At 43.5% G+C, this 26,934-nt stretch overlaps 1 protein-coding gene across 3 annotated transcripts; it reads left to right on the top strand.

Annotated features, from left to right (window-relative positions):
- On the top strand, positions 1-26,621 carry LOC121569492 (G protein-activated inward rectifier potassium channel 1-like). 3 transcript variants are annotated; one of them, XM_041880486.2, is made up of 3 exons: positions 1-994; positions 17,756-17,972; positions 25,490-26,621. In XM_041880486.2, the coding sequence occupies exons 1-3, from the start codon at positions 326-328 to the stop codon at positions 26,134-26,136; spliced, it is 1,533 nt and encodes a 510-aa protein (XP_041736420.1). In that variant the 5' UTR covers positions 1-325; the 3' UTR covers positions 26,137-26,621. The 3 variants fall into 3 exon arrangements, with proteins under 3 accessions (XP_041736420.1, XP_041736421.1, XP_041736422.1); XM_041880487.2 differs by lacking the exon at positions 25,490-26,621 and adding an exon at positions 19,458-20,540; XM_041880488.1 differs by lacking the exon at positions 17,756-17,972 and having other exon boundaries at positions 25,490-25,568.
- The last annotated feature ends 313 nt before the right edge of the window (positions 26,622-26,934 follow it).

The raw sequence follows: 26,934 nt of genomic DNA, 5'->3' as shown, positions 1-26,934 counted from the left end.
GTTCAGGAGACTGTATAGGCTACTTGGAGCTCACTCTCACTTGAATCGAAAGCAGAGGGACAGCGAGCGAACAACCATCACCTCCTTATGGCACACCAATCCATCATATATTTTTTGTGGAAAAATGTTCAACTAAAGCCGGTGAGAGTAGGTTAAAAGCTTTTGTAAAGAGTGCACTGTTTTGGGGAGGATACCCAGATCCTTGCGCAGCGCGTTATTGGCCATGGAGTCCTTTACGCACTGCAGATAACAAGTCTTTGTGAAATTAAGAAAACAAAGTAATGGATCAAAAGTGCAAGTGATTTTTTCACACTCTGGTAAAGTTATGGCCGCGCTACGGAGGAAATTTGGGGAGGACTATCAGGTTGTGAATACAAACCGTGACACCACCGCTTTTTCAGCACCTGTCAAAAAGAAACGCCAGCGGTTCGTGGAGAAGAACGGCCGCTGCAACGTGCAGCACGGGAACCTCGGCGGGGAGACCAGCCGATACATCTCCGACCTCTTCACCACCTTGGTGGACCTCAAGTGGCGATGGAACTTGCTTATCTTTGTTCTGACCTATACAGTAGCGTGGCTGGTCATGGCTTCTATGTGGTGGATCATCGCCTACATCAGAGGGGACATAAACCATGGCCACGACTCATCCTACACCCCCTGCGTTGCCAACGTTTACAACTTCCCCTCCGCTTTCCTATTCTTCATAGAGACCGAGGCCACCATCGGCTACGGTTACCGCTACATCACGGAGAAATGTCCGGAGGGCATCATTCTCTTCTTATTCCAGTCGCTGCTGGGGTCCATCGTGGACGCCTTTCTGATCGGCTGCATGTTCATTAAAATGTCCCAGCCCAAGAAGCGCGCAGAGACGCTTATGTTTAGCCAGGACTCAGTGATCTCGCAGCGCGACGGAAAACTGTGCCTCATGTTCCGCGTGGGCAACCTGCGAAACAGCCATATGGTGTCCGCGCAGATCAGGTGCAAACTCATAAAGGTAAGGTAAACAGGCGCCAGCTGCGCTCTGTGACACCGGGGTATTTAGGCAACTGATCATAACATGACCCACAGTGATAATTATCTACTAAAATTATTTAGACGTAAGGGGGAATGAAACTCTCGAGCATAAAATGCCAAGATGTTGTGTGCTAATGTCATATTTAATGTGCGTAACTAATTATCATGTATTATATTCGCATTCGTTATTTCACATAGCCTATACAGTATGTGCTTCTCCATCGCCCCGTCTGCATTTGGGGTCCTAAAATGCTGTGGAAAACAATCAAATCAACCTGAAAGTGGCAAACAGACAGCACAAGAAAATGTAATAAATGTAATCAAATTGAATAGAATAAACCTATAGGAGTCCATCTGCACAATGATAGCAGTTGCATATCAGAGATATTAATTAATCTTCTTTTTCTAAGCTTAATTATAAGCAGGTCTTAGTCCACAGTGAGTGCCTTGTTAAACAAAAAAGTCTTACGATTGTATTACCATAATCCTTAGTAGTGAGATTGTATTGTGGCTGAGACAGGGTAGCTGGGAGGAAGAGAGAGATACAGTGAGGGAAAAAAGTATTTGATCCCCTGCTGATTTTGTACATTTGCCCACTGACAAAGAAATGATCAGTCTATAATTTTAATGGTAGGTTTATTTGAACAGTGAGAGACAGAATAACAAAAAAAAAATCCAGAAAAACACATGTAAAAAATGTTATAAATGTATTTGCATTTTAATGAGGGAAATAAGTATTTGACCCCTCTGCAAAACATGACTTAGTACTTGGTGGCAAAACCCTTGTTGGCAATCACAGAGGTCAGACGTTTCTTGTAGTTGGCCACCAGGTTTGCACACATCTCAGGAGGGATTTTGTCCCACTCTTTGCAGATCTTTTCCAAGTCATTAAGGTTTCGAGGCTGACGTTTGGCAACTCGAACCTTCAGCTCCCTCCACAGATTTTCTATGGGATTAAGGTCTGGAGACTGGCTAGGCCACTCCAGGACCTTAATGTGCCTCTTCTTGAGCCACTCCTTTGTTGCCTTGGCCGTGTGTTTTGGGTCATTGTCATGCTGGAATACCCATCCACGACCCATTTTCAATGCCCTGGCTGAGGGAAGGAGGTTCTCACCCAAGATTTGACGGTACATGGCCCTATCCATCGTCCCTTTGATGCGGTGAAGTTGTCCTGTCCCCTTAGCAGAAAAACACCCCCAAAGCATAATGTTTCCACCTCCATGTTTGACGGTGGGGATGGTGTTCTTGGGGTCATAGGCAGCATTCCTCCTCCTCCAAACACGGCGAGTTGAGTTGATGCCAAAGAGCTCAATTTTGGTCTCATCTGACCACAACACTTTCACCCAGTTCTCCTCTGAATCATTCAGATGTTCATTGGCAAACTTCAGAGGGGCCTGTATATGTGCTTTCTTGAGCAGGATTTCAGTCCTTCACGGCGTAGTGTGTTACCAATTGTTTTCTTGGTGACTATGGTCCCAGCTGCCTTGAGATCATTGACAAGATCCTCCCGTGTAGTTCTGGGCTTATTCCTCACCGTTCTCATGATCATTGCAACTCCACGAGGTGAGATCTTGCATGGAGCCCCAGGCCGAGGGAGATTGACAGTTATTTTGTGTTTCTTCCATTTGCGAATAATCACACCAACCTTTTGGTTACTGGCCCAAAGCTCCTACCCGCCAGGCTACCAGCCACAGCATGTCCAACACCCTTCAGCCAGTGACATTTAGAGTAGCAGGTGGTTTAACTGCGGGACACGGTAATGTATCAGTGAGCTGCTCTGACAGAGAGCGGGGCTCTCAGGTTGGGGTTTGACAGTTAAAACTCCAGCCATGAAACACACAGAATCAAATCATCATCAGCCATGGAGCAGTATACATGCAGCTCACCCCGATCAAGCATGATGTTAAGTCAGAAGTGGCCCTGGACTTAACACCTTGCAGTAAAGGAATAAATCATATTCATAGGGCATGTGAATACATCTTTCATCTTCACTCTCATGTTGTAAGGTCTGGTTTACATCACAATGTGATGTTTGAATAGGACTTTGTAGAGACACTCCAATATGAAACCAAAGAGAGGCAAAAACATTGGTTTCTGGGATTACGCACACACACACACACACACACACACAAAACACAGTGAGGCGCTTTGAGCTTGTTTATGTATGTGTTCCCCCACTGCGAAAACATCAGCACAGCACATTGAGCAGAGTGTGGGTCAACTTAATAACACATACATCCAGTGTGGCTGGGAGAGAGAGAGAGGCAGGGAGAACCACCTCTCTACAGTCACAGCCAGGCAGTCCCCAAAGCGAACAGCCTCCTAGGCACACAGTCAGAACAGCCACAATAGATAGCCCCAAGCAGGGTGTTTCTCTGGGATAAACCCCATCCTCTCTCTCAGCCTCCCAGGCAGACCATTTACAGCAGCTGGAGGGGTGCACCACACCTTTGACAGGGTGCACGTTGCTCCAAATGGCTGGTCATTTACTCAGGGCTAGTCTGTTGATTGATTTAGCCTGTGCAATAATTGAATAGGGCTCAAGCACAGACCCAGGCGTCTTCACAATATAAAGCTCCCCTACAGTGGGTGTATTTTCAGAGGAAAAAGGGCGAGAAAGGAAGTACGCACAGGGACGTCCATTCAACGTCTGTGCCCAGTGGAAGGACGTGGAAACAACTTTGATTCAACCAGTGTGTGCCCAGTGTGTGCCCAGTGGGTAGGCTATGAGAGGAACACACAGAGATTGCGTCATGAAATACGTGAAGCGCAGGCAGGCACTTTGAGCACAAGTAAGAAACCCCTCCCCTTTTCTCTCTGACTACAAAGGAAAAATGAAAGAATAAACACCATCCCCATCCTCCTCTCCTGCTCTCTCTTTCTGTTTTTGAGGTACAATCCATGCAGCCCACACTGTGCTGTGGGCTCTTTAGTATTGTTGCTCTGCTCTCAGGATTCACAGCACAGCCCTTTCACTTCAAATAACCTTTAGCCAGCACAAAAATATTTCAAGTGTTTGTCATAAATGTACAAATAAGCCTCCTAGTTTTGGGAAAACATATCTGAAAACAAATTACTCCGAAATTAATTATATTGAAACAGTTGTAAAAGTTAACATGAATTATAGTCACGAAAAATGAAAAATGGATTCACAGGAATCATACTATTTTGTAAGTAAATGAATTTGTCTATTTTGTCAGTGCAGTACTAGTAGAGAGATGATGGTGGCGCTGTTGAATCATGCCCCTCTTTCACCTGTTCCCCCAATCCCCACTGCTACTCACAAATCTGTACAGGTTTTTAAATAGTCCTCTCCATCTTCCATTTAGGTATTGACTTGCCATATGTTCATAAATATAGACTGTAACATGACCTGGCATATTGAACAAGGTGCTAGAACCACATAACACCAATCAGACAAATAGAGCACATATCGGTTGGAGAAAAGCAAAGTCCTGATGAACTCCTGTATTCATTCTTCAGTTAAGTCCTATCATTCATTCATACATACATACATACATACTTTATGACTGTGCAGAATGTGTGTACACAGGTGTGTGTGTGTGTGTGGCAGTGACAGCTGCTTATTCAGAGGCTCATAAAAGACAGAGGAGTGGATGGGCAGGCAGCATTGGCATGACTCCTGTTTGGGTTTATAGTATGGTGTAGTTGAGGCATCTGCTCCTTGTGCCCACGTCTGTCAGTCACAGTCCACATCTCATTCCAGCCAGGACCGCTCACTTCAATCAAACCCACCAATCACACAGCCAACCACAGAACCCACATCCAAAAAGCAGCGGGGCCAATTCTGCAGGCAGTAACCGTGAAAATAGGCCTATGCAAAGATTTACTTTAAAAGACTTTTGCTGGATGATTTGACTGGCACTGTGAGCTGGCTGAGCCAAGCGACAGTCCAGTCCTTGTCGAATGCGGGCCTGATTGCTGGTAGCTAGGCTGCTTGTTTGTTGTTTGGGGGCAAGTGTTGTGTTGGCTAGTGTGGTGTAGCCTCGCGTAATGCAGCGCTGCTGAAGTGGCTGATCAGTAGAGGGGAGCAGGCAGCAGAAGGGCCCAGCTCCATTTTACAGGGCACAGAAACTGACCAATCAGAACTGTCACAGCCAACAGCCGTCCAAACCCAGAGCTGGTGCTGGCAGGGCCAGGCAGACTCAGTAAGCCTCTGAGTGCATCCTGCTGGAACGCTCCTCGCTCTCACACCAAAATATGAGAGAGGCATAGCTGAATGGAGAAGGAAAAGACAAAAGGCTATAATAGAAAATACAGAGAGAGAGAGCGAGAGAGAGAGAGAGCGAGAGAGAATGGGTGACAGGTATACAGATGTAGGATCTTAATTTGTAGTGTATTTGAGGTTTAAAAAGGCATTTGTAATTTCCACTTTGAAATTTCAGACTTGATTTTCCCTTACAAAGGAATTGTCAACCTCTACAAAAATGTCCATTAATTATAATCCACATAATAATACACATTTCTTGTTGCTGCAGGATAATTTTCCTGTTGTAGCAAACTGGCTCAAGGTGGGAGATGTGGTATAGACTAGCCAGGCAGGCAGCTACTTGATTTCCATTCCTCCTTTCTAATAAGAGAAGAGATGCAATTCTAAGTGTGGGCTGTGGAAAGCTGTGAAAGCTACAGAGGTCTTAAAGTTGGCCTTGCAGACATTGATCCTCAGAGCCTGAGACGTCTGATCTATACTTGTGAGCTTCTTTAGGGTTGCTGGGGTTCTGAAGAGTATATATTTATGTGGGTGCACACACACACACACACACAGACACACACACACACAGACACACACACACACACACACACACACACAGACACACACACACACCACTACGTCATCCGATCCAAGGCAGTGGAAGGGTTAACACTACCACCTGGCCTCTCATCCCACATTGTTATCTGAGGCATTAAAGGAAGCCAGGCGTGAAGTGTGTGGCGGAGTGTGTGTTATTTCTTATATCACTGCCAGAGGTCACGTGACCCGTGAGTGATATAGAAGTGGAACGCGGATGGACACGGTGTGTTGGCGGAGATACCCTGGAGACAAAAATAAAGCAAGAGCATTTGACTGTAAACCATTATGTTACTCAACAAATGTAGGTTATAGTACAGTGTGCTCACAGAGCCACATTAGACTCTTGTTCCTGGTGCTCCAATGTGAATCCCTCTCAGGGTTTTAGGGAACTAGTGGGTGGGCCCTGGCAGCACTGTTACATTAAGCCCTATTTTGGCCATGGCAGTCCTTTTCAACCGCACAGTCCATGAGTATCAGACAGCACATTAAAACACGGTTCAAGATAAGCGACAGAGAAAGCTAGCTATCCTCCAGTTTAGCATTACAGAACAGCCTATTTGCATTTCAGAGTGGGTTATATTATTTCCAATTAAACAGCGATTTCCGTTTTCCCTGCGTCACCTCCTTGTGTGAAGCGCTTCCAACCAACTTCTTAAATTTCCTCAGCAGCCAGTGAATCAGGGACCACTCCAGTCACCTAATCAACACATGCACCATCACCTGCCTGCCGCTCGGCCTGCCCCTGATTGATGAGGGCTTTGGAGAGGCCCAGGCATGGAATGTGGGGATGACTCGGATGACCAGGCCTCTTTAGGCCCAATCAATTTCATTTAGCGCCTGTCCTCAGCCATGAGTCACTCACTGCAGAGATAAGACTCAGAAGACATGGCTCCAAAGAGGAAAATTCACTGTGTGGACAAAAAAGGACTGAAAGGCTTTTTCAAATCTTTATTAATGGGTGGTTGTTTAGAGTAGTTACTGGAAAAACACACACACATACACCCGTTTGTTTTACTATCCTTTTGGGGACCAAACAATTGATTCCCATTCAAAATCCTATTTTCCGTAACGCTTACCCATAACCTAACACTAACCTTAACCCCTCAACCTAACCCTAACTCCTAACCCTAATGCTAAACCTAACCTCTAACCCTAACCCTAATTGTAACCCTAACCCTAAACCTAACCACTACGCCTAAAATAGCCTTTTTCCTTGTGGGGACTGGCGAAATGTCCCTACTTGTCCGAATGTTCCTTGTTTTACTATCCTTGTGAGGATTTCTGGTCCCCACAAGGATAGTAGAACCAAAAACAGACACACACACAAAAAAAACAGACACACAAAAAACAGACACACAAAAACACACACAAACACACAGACACACATAGGTTAGCGTTTTTCATCATGAATCTTGTTCTGGAGGCTAGCTGCCACAACGACAAAGTCATAAAATCTCATTTTAAACCTAACCTTAAAAAAAATGTTTAACCCTAACCTTAACCACATTGCTTACCCTTATTCCTAACCCTAATCTTAAATTAAGACCAGAAAGCAAATGTTCATTTTCATGAATTTTTACAATATAGCCAATTTTGAGCTGGGGAAATAGCTCAGTTCTGCCTCCAGGACAAGACTCAAGACAATAAACGTCAACCTGCCAGACACACACACATCCCAGCTAGCACATTTGGTTCCTTGGAAGTTGTGGGAACATACATTTTTGGTTTTCCATTGGTTCTGGGAATAAAGCCATACGTTTCCTGACTGGTAAAACTGAACGTTTTTTAATGTTCTGAGAATGGGAGTGAAAATGTTGCCATTTCTGGGAACGTAAATTTTTCGGTTGCAGGGAGGTTCTGAGAATGTTTTACTATGGTTCCCTGAGGTTTTATAGCACTGTTCATTACATAAAGAATCTCAAAGCCCTTATTAACGCTCTGAGAATGGAAATTGTTTCAGTAAGACTGCTAGCTTATTTTTGGTTAACTATTTTAAACTCAAAGCACAGGCATTAATCATGCAAACACAGATTTTTTTTATTGTGACACGGCATCAATGAGATTCAAACCTATAATCTTCTCTTCTCAATCCATGGAATTAGTCCACTGCACCACCAGGATGGAGCAAGCATGCCATGTTCTTTTTACGCATACAAAGCTGTTCATTTTAGTCTATTCAAACAGACCACATCTCAAAGGAAACAAGCACTCATTAAGATCAGGTGTGGCCAATTAGCAGGCGCGGCCAACACACCTAAAAACACTTAACAAGGTAGCGGATAAGAGAGAGTTTTGTTGATGCTGAGAACGGAATGTATATGTTTTTAAGTAACATTCTTAGAACGTTCTCTGAATGTTACTAACGTTTTCTTGTGGTTTTTATGGAACATTTTCTTAACGTTCTCGGAACAATTTGAGAACATGACTTTAAATAGAACCACGAGGAAACCTGTAGGAAACATTATATTGAAGTACTGAAATTACCACAGAAGAACATTGTTTCTTAATGTTCTCTGAACTAATGGAGAACATTCCCAATGTCAAACCAGTTGCTATAACATTGCCAAAATTGAAATGAAATGTAACCATGTTTGAACTTTTAGGAAACTTTCTATTAAAGTAATGAAATACCAAGACAATTTAGTTTTTTGGTCAAGTTCATTAAATGTGCTGAGAATGTTCCAAGCCAAACAACTATCGTGCACCATTCCCAGAAAGTTGTTGGAAAGTTGTATGCAAAATAACCATACACTGTAGGACAACCACACCCTCACCAAGCTCTAAGAAACATATGGTTCTCAGAACGTTATGTACTGTTGAAGTCGGAAGTTTACATACACTTAGGTTGGTGTCATTAAAACTAGTTTTTCAACCACTCCACAAATTTCTTGTTAACAAACTATAGTTTTGGCAAGTCGGTTAGGACATCTACTTTGTGCATGACACAAGTAATTTTTCCAACAATTGTTTACAGACAGATTATTTCACTTATAATTCACTGTATCACAATTCCAGTGGGTCAGAAGTTTACATACACTAAGTTGACTGTGCCTTTAAACAGCTTAGAAAATTCCAGAAAATGATGTCATGGCATTAGAAGCTTCTGATAGGCTAAATGACATCATTTGAGTCAACTGGAGGTGTACCCATGGATGTATTTCAAGGCCTACCTTCAAACTCAAAAGATATCAGCCAAGACCAAAAAATTGTAGACCTCCACAAGTCTGGTTCATCCTTGGGAGCAATTTCTAAACGCCTGAAGGTACCACGTTTATCTGTACAAACAATAGTATGCAAGTATAAACACCATGGGAGCACGCAGCCGTCATACCGCTCAGGAAGGAGACACGTTCTGTCTCCTAGAGATGAACGTACTTTGGTGCGAAAAGTGCAAATCAAGATCCTTGTGAAGATGCTGGAGGAAACAGGTACAAAAGTATCTATATCCACAGTAAAACGAGTCCTATATCGACATAACCTGAAAGGCCGCTCAGCAAGGAAGAAGCCACTGCTCCGAAACTGCCATAAAAAAGCCAGACTACGGTTTGCAACTGCACATGGGGACAAAGATCGTACTTTTTGGAGAAATGTCCTCTGGTCTGATGAAACGAAAATAGAACTGTTTGGCCATAATGACCATCGTTATGTTTGGAGGAAAAAGGGGGGTGCTTGCAAGCCGAAGAACACCATCCCAACCGTGAAGCACGGGGGTGGCAGCATCATGCTGTGGGGGTGCTTTGCCGCAGGAGGGACTGGTGCACTTCACAAAATAGATGGCGTCATGAGGAAGGAAAATTATGTGGATATATTGAAGCAACATCTCAAGACATCAGTCAGGAAGTTAAAGCTTGGTCGCAAATGGGTCTTCCAAATGGACAATGACCCCAAGCATACTTCCAAAGTTGTGGTAAAATGGCTTAAGGACAACAAAGTCAAGGTATTGGAGTGGCCATCACAAAGCCCTGACCTCAATCCTATAGAGTATTTGTGGGCAGAACTGAAAAAGCGTGTGCGAGCAAGGAAGCCTAAAAACCTGACTCAGTTACACCAGCTCTGTCAGGAGGAATGGGCCAAAATTCACCCAACTTATTGTGGGAAGCTTGTGAAAGGCTACCCGAAACGTTTGACCCAAGTTAAACAATTTAAAGGCAATGCTCCCAAATACTAATTGAGTGTATGTAAACTTCTGACCCACTGGGGATGTGATGAAAGAAATAAAAGCTGAAATAAATCATTCTCTCTACTATTATTCTGACATTTCACATTCTTAAAATAAAGTGGTGATCCTAACTGACCTGAAACAGGGAATTTTTACTACGATTAAATGTCAGGAATTGTGAAAAACTGAGTTTATATGTATTTGTATAAGGTGTATGTAAACTTCCGACTTCAACTGTATCATCCCAGCAGTTTGGTGCTGCCTTCTTTTCAAAAGCATCTAGAATTGATAAGTTAAAATTGCCTGTCTGTCTGGTTATGTCAATTTTGTTTGAACAGAGACAGTAATGTAGAGAGAAAGACTGTGCACCAACAGCTATCTCAGATTTTTACGCTTTACAAAGAGAGTGGAGGAGAGTGCCACAGGCACAGGAAGATTTGCTTGTCAGCGTTTGCGATACAGTCATCCGTCTTTTTAATCTTAACTGACACAGACAGCAAGTAAAAAGCGGTAGTGCCCAATTTGGTCTAACCCACACACAGAAGAACAATGGCCAACACATGTACAGTATTCACCGGGCTGAAAACACCTGACAGTAGACATGAACAATAGTCCCTCTAAACACAGAAAGAGATGAGTTTATCATAACACAAACCCCACCGTGCCACTCATTGAGATTCAGTGTGTAGCGCAGTTGGTAGAGCATGGCGCTTGCAACGCCAGGGTTGTGGGTTCGATTCCCACGGGGGCCAGTATGAAAATGTATGCACTCACTAACTGTAAGTTGCTCTGGATAAGAGCGTCTGCTAAATGACTAAAATGTAAATATATATAATATACTGTATATACACACGTCAAATATTACTGCCCACTACAGTAAATGGTGACCCCGACATGATATATCATTAGGAACTTGTGGATTATGTTGATGACTTTAGAAGTACGGTAAATGGCGACTGGATAATTTGAAATATTATTGATTACTTTGAAGGTCCAGTCGGGTGAGTTTATGCAGAAGATTGTCATATCCTTCAGTGTTGCACCCACGGGTCCATAGGAAGTTTTGATTATTTATTCCATTAGATTCCCTGATATGTACTGAACAAAAATATAAACGCAACATACAACAATTTCTAAGATTTCACTGAGTTACAGTTCATAGAAGGAAATCAGTCAATTGAAATAATTTCATTAGGCCCTAATCTATGGATTTCACATGACTTGGCAGGGTCAGTTTGAGGTTTTCCCCACAAAAGTGATTTATTACAGACATAAATACTCCTCAGCACCCCTCCTCCCCTTCCTCAGACGATCCCGCAGGTGAAGAAGCCAGATGTGGATGTCCTAGGCTGGCGTGGTTACCCGTGGTCTGCGGTTGTGATGCCGGTTGGATGTACTGCCAAATTCTTTAAAACGATGTTGGAGGCGGCTTATGGTAGAGAAATTAACATAAAATGATCTGACAACAGCTCTGTTGAACATTCCTGCAGTCAGCATGCCAATTGCATGCTCCCTCAAAACTTGAGACATCTGTGGCATTGTGTTGTGTGAGAAAACTGCACATTTTAGAGTGGCATTTTATTGTCCGCAGCACAAGGTTCACCTGTGTAATGATCATGCTGTTTAATCAGCTTCTTCATATGCCACACGTGTCAGGTGGATGGATTATCTTGGCAAAGGAGAAATGTTCACTAACAGGGCTGAAAAAAAAATTTGGTTTGCAAAATTTGAGAGAAATACGCTTTTTGTTTGTATGGAACGTTTCTGGGATCTTTTATTTCAGCTCATGAAACATGGGACCAACACTTTACATGTTGCATTTATATTTTTGTTCAGTATATAACGAACACGTAGCCTACGCAATGGATAAGGTGCAAGCTATAGACCTCAAAAGCTGATCAAGAAAGATAAGAATAGTCTTAATATTAATTCGACAAGCGATTAAATACTGAATTATTTTCTGACGAGAAAACATTTAGAGTGAGAACTGATGCTTTTGAAGCTGCAATGTAAAGTGCTAGAAAAAAAGTGTCAAGACACTGGAGCATTCAGGCACTGGTGGCGTTTCAGACACCGATAGTGGTGTTGGCTTTACAGATGACTGTGGAGAGTGCAGCCGCACTCCAAAACGCATGTTATGCCGCCCGCATATTCAAACTCCTGGCCGCTGTCGCACTCCTCATAGACTAGCGAGTCCATTCAGGGCAGTAGCAGCTCATGTTAATGTCATTAGGACATTTACAAACAATGCAGGCCAGAGTCTGTCATTTTGCACAGGTTAACATGCAGTGAGGCCACCTCTCACTTAAATGAAATTGGACCATTCCCAGTGAAATCTCCATTCACACCATTGTGGGAACGGGTGAAGACCCAGTACAACTCGTATATTCTTGAAATGCGAGATGTATGGCGAGTACTTTTGCTCTCAACTCCAAGTGAAATTGCCCACAGAGCCACAGAAGATTTTAAGGATGGCACAATTGTCAAGCAATGCAGACATCTTAGAGTGGCTTAAAGCAAACTTGATCGCTCTTCCGGGTCCATCTCATGCAGACTGGACTAGGTTCATGGCCTGTAAGCAGGGCACAAGGTAACCTTTCGAACAGTACGCAGAGCGACTGAGTAAAGCGTTAGATTTGGGGGGTCCTGCAGATAACACATTCCAAAGAATTGTTACATGGGCCACTAATACGGAATCTAGGACAGGATGTCCTAACCAGGCATGTTCCGTTGCATCTAACTATGTTATCCCTAAACAGCACACTAAACAGTGTACTCACTGCAAACGAACAGGACATGTAGTGAAAACTTGTTTGGATCTGTGGAGGGGTCGTCCCCCCAGGCATTTCAACCAAGGTGTAGGATGGGTCATCTAGCATCAAAGTGTTGGAACCTTGGATTTGGGAATCCACCTTTCTTTATGCGTCTTAAACTAGACACAGAGCAAATGTTTCGGACTTGAATAGCACTCGTCTGTAGCCTACCTGGTGGCGGCCACATCCGTGCCTCTCTCTAACAACCACATAGGCCAAGCTACAGAGCTCAGTCATTTTTTCTATTCATTGAAAATGTAATTCGTGAAGCGTTCCTTGTTTTTGAACATGAATAGCAAGTTTTAACCGACAACGTGATCATTGGACAGACCGCAGTGTTTTTTGGAAACGTGGGAGTTTATTATGCTGCGGTTGTCTTGGTTGCGCATAGGACAGGTTTCAACTTTAGCGATTACAAGGTATAGACATTCTCTCAATGTAGAGTGTAAGCGGGTAATTGTAGAGCAAATTCTTCAGCAAACCCTCTTTGATAAATATCCTGACTTGTTTGAGAAACGACTGCAGACTCTACCCCAATGTTTTAAACATTGTTGCCTGGAGCTCAGAGGCTCAGACTAACTGTAATTCTAACATAACCGGTAGGCTGAGACAATGTAGTCTCAAACATATGTTTATAACATTGAACACTTTTAATCTTGTGTGGTAATCAGTTGTGTTAGATTTCTGAGTGTGATTTCTATTCTTATGCGTATTGTGCATATGGCTGAGTCCATCTGATATGTGACGATGTGTGTGTGAGTTATGAGTTTTGTCCCACCCCTCTGCTAGCCAGTGGCTGGCTGAGTGGCTGTTTGTTGATAGGCTACACAGGATGGTCTAAGGCAGGGTTTCCCAAACTCGGTTCTCTGGACCCCAAAGGGTGCATGTTTTGGGTTTTGCCCTAGCACTACACAGCTGATTAAAATAATCAACTAATCATCCATCTTTGATCATTTGAATCAGCTGTGTAGTGTTAGGGCAAAAACCAAAATGTGCACCCCTTGGGGTCCCGAGGACCGATTTTGGGAAACGCTGGTCTAAGGTATTGATAGGAGTTTCCTATGTTTACATTTATTTGCTTGTTATTATAATGATGATTGACTCTTTTCCCTTACAGAGCAAATATGACATGTCCGACTTATTTAATTTCCGATTTTAACTTTTTATGATTCAACCTATGGATGTTGATTATTTTCCTACCATTTTAGCTAATCACTGACACAATGGAAAGCTGATTCCTTGGATGAATTTCTTAGCTTCGGCTCGACGTTCCTTTTATGTGCACTATAAAAGGGAATCACATTGGCATGGCTAGTTTTATATACCAAACTCAGCTCTCAATGTGAAACAGGAGATTTTATTGCATTTTTAATGGAAGATTATGATTATCCCACTTTTGAACTGACTCTGATAGAAGTCCTTGGTCCCAGGCAACTCCTGTCCTTTGTTCCATATAGGCCTACGTTTCTCTATGTTATATGTATGTTATATGAATGTTCCATGTATGTTTTATGTATGTTCCATGTATGTTATATGTATGTTCCATGTATGTTCTATGTATGTTCCATGTATGTTATATGTATGTTCTATGTATGTTATATGTATGTTCCATGTATGTTCTATGTATGTTCTATGTATGTTCTATGTATGTTCCATGTATGTGATATGTATGTTCCATGTATGTTATATGTATGTTCCATGTATGTTATATGTATGTTCCATGTCTTACTTGTTGAATGTTTCTCATCTGTCTGGAGAATAACCCAATGTTTTGCACAAGAATGATATGTTTTAGGTTATCCCGAAACAATTCCAACCCTTGTGTGGTGACCACATTAGATTGAACTGTTCTCCCTTTGTTGTCACACACAATGCTAGACACCATGGCTTATGTGGTTGTTCAAGGGATCAGATTAATGTTGATGTGGCACATATGGTTAAATCTTCCTGTTGACCACACCCACCTCTATGGATGTGTTTGTGTTCAAGGGGGGGCTCAGATTGGGTTTACAAACTACTGAATTATTCATATTTGATTTGCACAAGCAGTTGGTGAGCTTTGGATCTCACTCCCAAGTTGTATTTACATTTACTTAGAATTTTGCTATCGTCCTCATCTTATAGGTTACTTGCTAAAGATAGCATCGTTTTTAAATGTATCTTTGAATGTGATTTTGTCAGGTTTTAAATAAATTGTGTTGCATACGACAGCTCTGTCTCCAGAGACAGAACAGTGAGTTAGTCACATACCATTTAAACAATGTTTAAAGATGCAGGTAAGTCTCTACTTCCTGATTGTGTCTAAAAACATTTAAAAACATTTACTTTGAAGATCCTCTGGTGGTTGAGAAACCAGTTCGAAATTGCTTTTATGACCTGTCGGCAGAGAACATTGAGATAATTTAGCAACCAAATACATTCGTTTTTTACAATTCTAATATTGATGCTAATTCTTACTAGACATAGACATGTGTTACTACCTTTGTTGTTATTCAACTGTTTTACATAACATTTTTTTGTTTTTTGTTTTTGACATGATGTATTATTTTATTATTATGATCTATTTCTATTTATTTAAACTCAAGAATTGATCTTGGGGTGATTTTATTTAATATTTTCAAGGCAAACTTCCTCCCATAGTGGAGAGGCTTTTTCAATTGAACTTTCTGTCTTTCTCAAGATTTGACACTTATGATAGTGTAACTTTAATTCTGCATTTAATGTCCTTTCATTCCATTTTATATCCATCAGATTCATGCTTGATAAACTTTGAGGATACCATTGACCAGACCAACCAATCTGACAACATGCAAAGCCAAACAGTGACTAGTAACTCTTGACTGTAATAATGTTTCATCAAATGTTGAGAACTGATTGAACTGATGTAACAAAGAATGATGTTTTATTGAGCTTAGTTGAAGGAATTTGTACTTAGGGACATTGGCATGTCAAAAGCACATTGTCAACGCTCCAATGGAAGACACTCCTGGTGTCATGGGCCCAAGGACTAGAAGTGAGGTATGTATAATATAATGTATATACACATGTCAAACATTACTTCCCACTACAGGTTCTATGGTTTGTTCTGGAAGTACTGGAAATGCTCTTGAGTTTCATATAGCAGGTAGGAGGCAGGATAAGAGGATCCTAAAACAGCAACAGCAGTGTGTTGAGTGGAGGAGTGGGACTGTGTGGGGGTGCAATGTGAAGGGTGTGTGTGTGTGTGTGTGTGCGTGTGTGCGTGCGGTAGAGAAGAGTTAGAGGTGAGGTGTGTGTAGGCGGTGAGGCTGACACATCATCCCAATTATCAGCAAGGTTGAGATAAGAAACAGAGATGAGAACTGCAGTAACAATCTTTCCCTCAGTTTTGGAGACTTACGGTACAGAGAAGAACATAAAAGAAAATCAAGACTGTGTCCTTCAATGTGAATAACAACACTCCAAAACAGTGGGAATTTAAACAATTCTGCGACTCTCCACACTCAGTTGTCCTTCAGTTTGAACCACAAAACCTCAATTTCGGACAAAAAGCATGTCTTAAATGGCCAATCAGCAGTTGCTACATCCATTTTTGGACATAAATTAATTATATTTCCCATTGTTTCTTGAAGAATATAACTTATGAGCTTAGTTTAACTGCCGTACCCCGTCAGAACCTAAAATATAAGCTTGTTTTACTCTAATGTTTGTAAACAAAGTAAATGTAAACAAACACTGTACATGGTTAAAACTATAATTTTGATATCATGGATGGTCAGTCCCTGCATCAATATCTCTGTCTATGAATTTGAGAGTGATTCCATTCATCCACCTCAATCCCTCAGCTTTTTACAGAAACAGTGGTTGGGAGCCGGCTTTGCTATTGTTTCTGCTGATTAGCCCATTCATGTTCATTAACCCTCTTATTTTCCTTACGGAAAATACCAGCAGCTGCATTGTGCACAGACTTACAGATAGAGAGAGATACAGAGAGGGGTAGAAGGAAAAGAGAGAGGGGAGGCGGAGGTAGACACAGAGAGAGATAACTATTAGAGAGGGCATCAGAAAGAGTGAGAGAAAGCGAAAGAAACAGAGAGAGTTAAAGAGAGGAGCCCAGCTCAGCTTAGCTCAGAGCTGAGAGCTCAGCGCTGTGCCCTGTCTTCATCTGGGCAATGAAATGCTTTCGCACCAGTTAGAATACCGTAAGCTGGGTCTGTCTAAACAGGGTTTTCTCCTCCACCTCCTCATCTAATGCTCGCCAGGCCTACTACTAATTAATATGAAAGGCCTGCCACCGCACCGCCGCAAACAAAGCAGCCTCGAATATTCAGAGGAAGGAATGCCCTCTGGCGCTGCCACGTGGTACGGGGCAGGAGAGAGAGACATTGTGTGTATGTGTGTAACACTAGAGGAGTTTAGTGGATGTTTCCTTGCACAGATGTATGGTACTTCCCTGGGTTGGAGATAAGAGGAGGGGGATGGGATGGTGTGCTGGGCTATAAGAGAAAATAGGTACATTGTGCTGAAGGCACCTGAAACATGAATTGTTAATCATACATATCAATATACAAATATGTTTCTAAACAAGAGAGAGTTGCGCCCCCATGTCCTGAAATGTTCCTATATTACTTTTGTCTGCACCTACTTTGTGTTGGTTGATGTGCTGTCCACTCACCCACCTCCGGAAGGGGAGAAAAATAGGAAATGAACAACAAGACAAACAGCATGTGGTAGTGTAGAGAAGAGTGATAGGCTCCATGCTACTCTGTCCTGTCACACTGTTATCTACAATCATCTTGGTAGCACTGCAGAGTGACTCCAACAGAGGCCATGGTAAAGTGAAAAAATGCAAGTCTACAGTTTAAAGTCTCTCTCTCTCTCTCTCTCTCTCTCTCTCTCTCTCTCTCTCTCTCTCTCTCTCTCCCCCTATTTCTCATTTCTCTCTCTCCTTCTCTCCTCCCCCTCCCTCTCTCCCAGTCTCGTCAGACCCCGGAGGGAGAGTTCCTACCCCTGGACCAGTGTGAGCTGGATGTGGGTTTTGGGACGGGTGCGGACCAGCTCTTCCTAGTGTCACCTCTCACCATCTGCCACGAGATCAATCCTAAGAGCCCTTTCTTTGACCTGTCCCAGCGTTCCCTCATGAACGAGCAGTTTGAGATCGTTGTCATCCTGGAGGGCATTGTGGAGACCACAGGTGAAGAACCACTACCCTCTCTCCTCCTGTTAACCCTTTACTCTCTTCTTCCTACCCTTCTCTCCTCCTCTTTAATTGATTATTCTTTCACTACCCTTTCTCCTCCTTTTAACTCCTTACTCTCTTCTTCCTAAAGAGGCTCCTCCTTTTCAAAGGCTCAATGCAGCCGTTTTGATGTCAATATCAAATCATTTCTGGGTAACAATTAAGTACCTAATTTCCATTAAAATTGGCAGAAATATTTCTTGCCCAAAAAACTATTTCTCAAGCAAGTTTCACGATGGAAAGCCAAAACTCTCGCCCATGCAAACCTGCTGATCAGAAGGTCCTGTGTAGATTGTATTTCAACCAGCAACTATCAGGAAATAACACTGATAAAAAAAAATCACGTATTTACAGTGGTAGTTTCATCAGCATGATATAAAACACAGGACATTTGACTGCACTGGGCCTTTAATTGATGATCCTTTCCTGGTCCTTTTCTTCTTCACCCCAACCATTATCTCCGTCCGTTCAGTGGGTTGTTCTTTCCCTATCTCCACCGTTTAGCTTGCAATTCTGGTATTCCTCTCTCCTCTCCATTATCTGAACTCGTCGAATTAAACTACTGTATATTCTCATATGCTTATCAGTCTTACTTCTCCATTTCAACCTGCCACATATCCCCATGTAATATTTCCATCCAGATTCTGGAGATAGTCAGACTAACAGATCTCTCTTAATCTCGAAAACCCTGTAAGAATCTAATAGATCTTAGTAAGTGTTCAGTGGTAAACAGAACGAACAGTGGAGAGGTGGACGTTGGGTATTGGGGACAGCACCAGGGAATGGCTTCCTGATTGAATTATGAGGGACATTTTATTACTGCAGGATGTTTTTTTATCCCTACCCCATGTAAAATAGATAGGGTCATAGATGCAAATGTCACTTAGATAAATAAGCTTGGGGTTCAGCTGAAGTTTTACTCTATTTCTCACTGGGCAGAATGCAGGGTTAATTGTGAAACAGTAAGAGAAGTTGAACACAACAGCTGTACTGAACTACAGGCAGGCTGCAGGTGTGCTGGGTCGCCTATGGCAACAAAAGTGTTTTTCTGTCTTCTACATCGAACAATACGATTCCTCATCCTAATACTCATACATAAATAACAAAGTCTTTGTCTGCTCTGGCGTTATTTATTTATTTCTCTGCTCCCTTCTCTTTTTCCTTTCATCTCTCCTTTGTTCTTCTCCCCTCCTCCCTCTTTCTCGTTGTCCTGGGCAGAAGCATGAAGCTGAATAGAGGGAGGGATGGGCAGGCAGGCAGCACGCTCTGTGCTCTGTTGATAATGTCATTAAGGCATGCTGCAGCCAACCGCCTCTCTCTCTCTCTCTCTCTCTCTCTCTCTCTCTCTCTCTCTCTCTCTCTCTCTCTCTCTCTCTCTCTCTCTCTCTCTCTCTCTCTCTCTCTCTCTCTCTCTCTCTCTCTCTCTCTCTCTCTCAGCAGCACTGTGGTTCTCTGAGCTGAGGAGCAAAGCAGGGGGCTGAGGAGGGGTTCTACTCTGTATGAATGAGGTGGCCTTGGAGTCACCTGTGTGGTCCTGTGCACAGTGTGCAGACATCCCTTACTCCCCAGAGAAAGAAATCCATATCATCCACTGAGAGACAGGCAGAGCATTGTCCTGCCATTTGAGAAACCTTCTGTCACCAACTGATAGCCTTTGCATCTTTCTGGTGTCTGATTAGATGATTATGGGGTCTCTCTACTATCACACTATGATTGTACATCAGCTCCTGTTCCACTAGAGATGTGTGGTATGTAGGCCTAATTGTCACAGCTTTCTGATAGGTGTGTGTGTGTGTGCTAGATGAAGAGAGCCAGTAGTAGGATTGAAAAAGAGGCTAGGAGAAGAAAAGTCATTGTATTATGGAAATGCACCATTTGAGTAGTGCCAGTGGAGGCTTTACATAAAGCTCTCTTCAGGGACGCGTCTCTCTCTCTGTCCACCAGCTGTTTTCTCACTTGCTCAGCTGCTTTGATTTTCATTCAAGGCCCACAAAACATAACAGACTGTCAGTGTACCTGGCAGGAACGTTGGGCTCTGACGCCACATCATTTCCTGCTGCAACTGTATACCTTTCCAGTCACCATCAATGGGCAAATTATAGCTAATTATCACCAAATTCTATATGAAAGAATAGAAAATAACTTTAATTAATTTCAGCTTAGGGTTGAGGATAGTCAAGGGTTTGGGTAAACCCCTTGGTAGTGATATTACTGTGTCAGTCAAATGTCAGGGAAAGGATCAGTTTCTCTTTCTGCAGTCAGCCAGCTCTGTTTAACAGAGCAATACAGGGCTTATTGATTGGTGAGGGCCCTCGATACAGATATAATTGTCAAGGAAATAATTTTACAAGAGCTGAGGTCAAATAAAAACCTACAATTTTATTTGTCACATGCTTCGTAGACAACAGGTGTAGACTAACAGTGAAATGCTTACTTACGGGTCCTTTTCCAACGATGCAGAGTTAAAGATAAAATCCAAATAATACACAGTGGATAACGAATAAAAAGAATTAGTAAAAATAACATGGCTATATATAGGAAGTAGAAAATAACATGGCTATTTACAGGGAGTACCAGTACTGAGTCGATGTGCAGAGGTACGAGGTAATTGAGGTAGCTATGTACTGCACACATAGGTAGGGATAAAGTTACTAGGCAACAGGATAGATAATAGACAGTAGCAGCAGCGTATATGGTGAGTATGAAAGTGTGTGTGTGCGTGTGGCGCCAGTGTGTGTGTGTGTGTGTGTTGGGGTGTAAGAATGTGTGAGTGTGTGGGTAGAGTTCAGTGTGTGTGCATAGAGTCAGTGCAAAATAGTTTGTGCAAAAAAGGGTCAATGCAGGTAGCCATTTGATTAGCTATTTAGCAGTCTTGTTTAGAAGTCTTATGGCTTAGGGGTAAAAGCTGTTCAGGGTCCTGTTGGTTCCAAAATTGGTGCATTGGTACCGCTTGCCGTGCGGTAGCAGAGAGAACAGTCTGTGGCTTGGGTGGCTGGAGGCTTTGACAATTCTTTGGGCCTTCCTCTGACACCGCCTGGTATAGAGGTCCTGGATGGCAGGGAGCTTGGACCCAGTGATATACTGGGCCGTACACACTACCATCTGTAGTGCCTTGCGGTCGGATGCCAAGCAGTTGCCATACCAAGTGGTGTTGCAGCTGTGTAACTTTTTGAGGATCTGAAGGCCCATGCCAAATCTTTTCAGCCTCCTGAAGGGGAAGAGGCATTGTCATGCCCTCTTCACGACTGTGTTTGGACCATGATAGATCCTTTAGTGATGTGGACACAGAGGAACTTGAAGCTCTCAACCTGCTCCACTACAGCCCTGTCGATGTGAATAGGGGCGTGCTAGGCCCTCTGTTTCCTGTAGTCCACAATCAGCTAATTTGTCTTACTGATGTTGAGGGAGAGGTTGTTGTCCTGGCACCACACTGCCAAGTCTCTGACCTCCTCCCTATAGGCTGTCTCCTCGTCATCAGTGATCAGGCCTACCACCGTTGTGTCATCGGCAAATGTAATAATGGTGTTGGAGTTGTGCACAGCCACGCAGTTGTAGGAGAACAGGGAGTACAGGAGGGGACTAAGCACGCACCCGTGAAGGGCCCCTGTGTTGCAGGTCAGCGTAGCAGATGTGTTGTTGCCTACCCTCACCACCTTGGGGCGGCCCATCAGGAAGTCCAGGATCCAGTTGCAGAGGGAGGTGTTCAGTCCCAGGGAACTTAGCATAGTGATGTGCTTCAAGGGCACTATGGTGTTGAATGCTGAGCTGTAGTCAATGAACAGCATTCTCATGTAGGTGTTCCTTTTGTCCAAGTGGGAAAGGGCAGTGTGGAGTGCAGTAGAGATTGCGCCATCTGAGGATCTGTTGGGACGGATTGCAAAATTGGAGTGGGTCCAGGGTGTCTGGGATGATGATGTTGATGTGAACCATGACCATCTTTTCAAAGCATTTCATGGCTACAGATTTGAGTGCTACAGGGCGATAATCATTTAGAGAGATTACCTTGGCGTTCTTGGGCACAGGGACTATGGTGATCTGGTTAAAACATGTAGGTATTACAGACTGGGTCAGGGAGAGGTTGAAAATGTCAGTGAAGACACTTACCTGATGGTCAGCACATGCTCTGAGTATGTGTCCTGGTAATCCGTCTGGCCCTGCGGCCTTGTGAATGTTAACCTCTTTAAAGGTCCTACTCACATCGACTACGGAGAGCAGTGGCGGCTCCTGAAAAAATTCTCAGGAGGGGCAATTTTTCTGATGATTTAGGTGACCTACACACATTTTAAAAAAGATATGTCCAGCAACAACATGAAGACAGGGGCAGCATATAAGTCAATACCAGAAGCATTTATTGACTGATCTGGGGAGATGGATTCCAGTTTCTGTGACAGATTATAAATAATCTCTGATGCCTTTGTTATATTAGCTTTTGGTTGAATGTACTGTCATATATAATGTTATAGCTTGGTCTGACTAAAATCTTGTGCATGACCCATTTTGTGTTGGGCGTTTGTTTTCAATCAATGCTGTTCCTATCCTATAACAATGGACAAAAGAGTCCTATCTTGTCAGCCTTGTCAGCAGGTGGCCAAGGACAACACCCACGCCATTGGTCTCTCAGTTCTTCCAACTCACGAGTTCTTGCTCTGAGGACACACACACACACACACACACACACACACACACACACACAATCATCACTGATAACACACACACACACACACATCATCACTGTTAAACACACACACACACACACACAAAAATCCCCTCTCTTTAGGCTGAACATTTGAAGACAGAGAACCCGACTCAGAGCCAATGCAACAGTGGAGGGGACCTCGCCCAACTCATCAGGACCAATCAGAAGATCAGAAGTACTAGATTCAACCTACATCATTTATTGTATAAAATGTCTGCAAACAATGTTTTCGGGGCTCTCTTCTCCCTAAGAGTTTGACGAACGAGTCCGTGCACGCGATTCCAGATATCTTTACCTCTGAATAAACTGCCTTTATTATACCATATCCACCCTGTCCAAAGTCTCTACTTGGTCTCAGTTCTCCAGTAAACTTGTGATTATCAACAGTACACAATGGTAACAAACAATTGGGGGAACTCACGGGGCAGATAGTAAGGTCGCAATGACACAGAAAGCAGTTCAATGTCGGGGTACAGAGTCGCTCTCTTACCAGGATCGCGGTCCGCTCTGACCAGGGTGAAGCCGGCCGGCTCCACTTCTCTGTCCGGGACTCTGTCATCCAGCCAAGTCTCCCAGCTGTATTGGGATTCCGCTGCCAGCAGCGTTTTCATTATTTAGTCCGTTCGTAGCGGGTATGTACACGATCAACAAGATCAGTCCAAAACCAACCACTGGAAATCCATGGTTGGCAGAATGTTTGTAAACTAAGTCTACAAATTAAAAACATAAAATAACGCCACACTGCAGGTCGCAACAGAGACGCTGCTAGCCGCTATTGTCTTAGTTACGTTCATGGTTACGTCACGTATGACGAAAGCGCGTAAGTGCAAGCCCACAGACACCCATAGAGAATGTATTGAAAGCTTTGAAATTTGAAAAAATAGATTTTACATGACAGGCTATGAGAGACTTCTGGGCGATTTTCAACTTGACTGAAATCGCCCCAAAAACGGGCGGGGCCATTTGAAGCACGACTTTAGCCTGATTTGACATTTAGTGGCTGGCAGATCAGACGTGAACACTGATAACTACTGTTGCCGTGATATAATTGATTAGAAAAAAAATCCCTTCCTTTTCCCGTTTGGCAGTGCGTCGCCCATATCGCCCTATTGAACAGGCCGTCCCTGACGGAGAGTGTGATCACACAGTTGTCCAGAAGAGCTGGTTCTCTCACGCATGGTTCAGTTTTGCTTGCCTCGAAGCGAGCATAGAAGGCATTTAGCTCGTCTGGTCATGTCAATGGGCAGCTCGTGGCTGAGTTTTCCATTGTAATCCGTGATAGTTTGCAAGCCCTACCACATCCGATGAGCGTCTGAGCCGATGTAGTAGGATTCGATCTTAGTCTTGTATTGACGATTTGCCTGTTTGATGGTTAGTCGGAGGGCGTAATGGGATTTATTATAAGCGTTCGGGTTAGTGTCCCGCTCCTTGAAAACGGAAGCTCTAGCCTTTAGCTCAGTGCGGATGTTGCCTGTAATCCATGGTTTCTGGTTGGGATATGTACGTACGGTCACTGTTGGGATATGTACGTACGGTCACTGTTGGGATGATGTCGCCAATGCATTCATTAATGAAGCACCCAGAGAAGGCTGTGCTCAGGATGATGCGCCGGTCATTATCTGACTGACTCCTTTTCAAATAGGACCAGGACGTAATGTAACCAACCACTGGTATAGGGACCTTTTCATATAGGACTATACGACATCATGCAAACAGCAATACCAGACTACCCTTTCCTCGGCTACGGGTGCTACATGTTTTCCTTTTATTGCTGCATGGATGCTGCAATTTCTGCTACAATGTTACTGCTCTTTACTTAGGATTATCATATTTTGTTTATGGTAGACTAGATTAAACTAATTTCTATGAATATGGCTATAAGTGCCATTGATAGGAGTGATGTGAGGAGAGCACCCAAGGCTCCTGCAGCATCAAAGGTATGGATCTGGTAAAGGTGGTGTTAGGAGATTCCTTATTAGCCTGAGCAGAAAAAAACAACAGGTAATTATCACTAAATGCATTTCAACACTGATCAAAGGGATGAGTAACCTTTGGCCTCTAGTGATTGCCATGGATACAAAAGAACAGCTGTAGAATCATGTAGGATGAGGTTTCATTGAGACAGAGCTAGATATAGAAATAGAAAAGAAAAGTATCTAGCTATGAGACCTGCAGCCAATGTCCTTTAGTATGCTGTTTCCATCAAGCTCATTTGAGCCAATGGCCCCACACTCTGCAGAGGCAGAGGGAGGTAAACAGTGAGTGCAATATATCTGTCTGTTTGTCTCAGGGACAGCCTCAGCCAAACCTATAAGTGGAAACGGATCGATGAGTAACAGTGCTGTGGCCATTTTTACGATCAGAGGAACGGCAAATGTCTTCCGGCTAGATTTACGGGCGCAGCAGTATTTAAATCTCTCCTGTATGGCTAGAGTGAGGGAGGTCTGTGCCAAAGCAGGTCTGTGTCGGGGAAATTGCTTTTTTCTCATGCTGTCAGACAATTCAAAGACTGAATTGTTTACACACATGCTAAGAGTAGAAGAGAGGGAAAGAGAAGGGGGATGGAGGGAGAGGACGAGATAAGTGGGAGGAGGTTGGTTTGCTACTTCATTTTCTCCTTTCTCTCGCACCTTATTGTTGGATGGTAACTAAACTCCACAGTATTTTCATCCTATTTATCAAAAATGACAGTTATTACAGGGCTATTTAACACCTGTGTTTGTGCTGCCTAGTCAATGCTAGAGGCTGAGTTTCACTCTTTCTCCCTGTCTCTCAGGTATGACGTGTCAGGCGCGGACGTCGTACACTGAGGATGAGGTGTTGTGGGGCCACCGCTTCCTGCCCGTCATGTCTCTGGAGGAGGGATTCTTCAGGGTGGACTACTCCCAGTTCCACAGCACTTTCGAGGTCAACACCCCACCCTACAGCGTCAAGGAGCATGATGAGAAGTCCTCCCTGCCTTCGCCCCTCTCCACCCCCACGCTGGGTGAGAGCCACGGTGCCGCCCGACGTGCCCGTGTCTTCTCTGTGGACTGCATCAACACTACGGACCGGGAGGAGCGGGCAGGGCAGTCCAGGTTGCCCAGTAAGCTTCAGAGGATGAGCTCGTCTGGGAAGGAGGACCTACAGAGGAAGGTTCTGATGCTGAGCTCCCAGCACTCTGAGAAGGCCTGCAGTACTGGAGACCTGCCTCTCAAGCTGCAGCGTCTCAGCTCCTCCCCCGGCCCAGAGGCTGCAGCTCAGCTGCAGCTCAAGGCCTTGAAGGTGGGCTTTGAACCCATGACCCAGTCCACTGGAGACCTGCAGCTGCCCCACACCCCAGCCCCCGTCCCAGCCCGCATCCACACCCCTCTGCCCTCAGGAGGGGGCCGACCAGAGGACAACCTGCCGGCCAAATTACGCAGGATGAATGCTGACCGCTGAGGTCATCATGACCAGACTTTGGTTGCATCCCAAATGGAACCCTATTCCCTATATAGTGCACTACTTTTGACAAGGGCCCATAGGAGGCTCTGGTCAAAAGTAATGCACTATGTAGGGAATAGGGTGTCATTTGGGACGCATCCCCAGAGTCTAACTTCTCTTTGAACTATGGAGAGACAGAAAATGGAATGTGACTGAATATACTGAAAGACAATGACATGGAAGGAAAAATATATATGATGGGCGTTGTGTCACTATTTTCTGGTTTTTCAAACACAACCTTTACTGGAATTACTGTGATTTTTGGGTGTTTTATAGCAACAGTGTTCATACTGGTCACACACACAAACACACACACGCACACATGCTCACACGCTCATCTTTCCGTCATCACCCACACACTCTACACAATTGTGCATGTATACAATCAATCCATCTGAATGCACTGCATACCCCCTCTCTTAGTTTTAAACAAATAAAATATATTTAAGATGATAATACTTCCTTTGTCTATATTCTAGTTTCCATCAACGGGAACATCTACTTAGCTAAGAAATACAGTCAAAATGCAATCTAACTATTTTGTTATTATTCATCATTGGGGCAGTATGTTATAGTAATCTGTTACTCGTTAGTTTATATAATACCTTTGTTTTTACATTCAATAGGTTGTTGATGGCCTAATCTTAGCTGCTGGAGAGAAACACTTTCCATAACAGTTCCATAACTCCTTTGAACAGAGTGAGTCAGACACAGTGGATTATGGGCTTTGCTGATACCAGAGAGAAACACAGAGTC

This window comes from Coregonus clupeaformis, unplaced genomic scaffold (genome assembly GCF_020615455.1).
Source record: "Coregonus clupeaformis isolate EN_2021a unplaced genomic scaffold, ASM2061545v1 scaf0136, whole genome shotgun sequence".
Taxonomy (NCBI): domain Eukaryota; kingdom Metazoa; phylum Chordata; class Actinopteri; order Salmoniformes; family Salmonidae; genus Coregonus; species Coregonus clupeaformis.
Note: the sequence above shows the minus strand (reverse complement) of the source record. Positions and strands in the feature narration are given on the sequence as shown.

Coding starts and splice junctions, on each gene's coding strand:
- LOC121569492 (XM_041880486.2), top strand. CDS start 326: ATGGCCGCGCTACGGAGGAAATTTGGGGAGGACTATCAGGTTGTGAAT. Junction 995..17,755: donor TCAGGTGCAAACTCATAAAG/GTAAGGTAAACA, acceptor CCTCTCTCCCAG/TCTCGTCAGACCCCGGAGGG. Junction 17,973..25,489: donor GGGCATTGTGGAGACCACAG/GTGAAGAACCAC, acceptor CCTGTCTCTCAG/GTATGACGTGTCAGGCGCGG.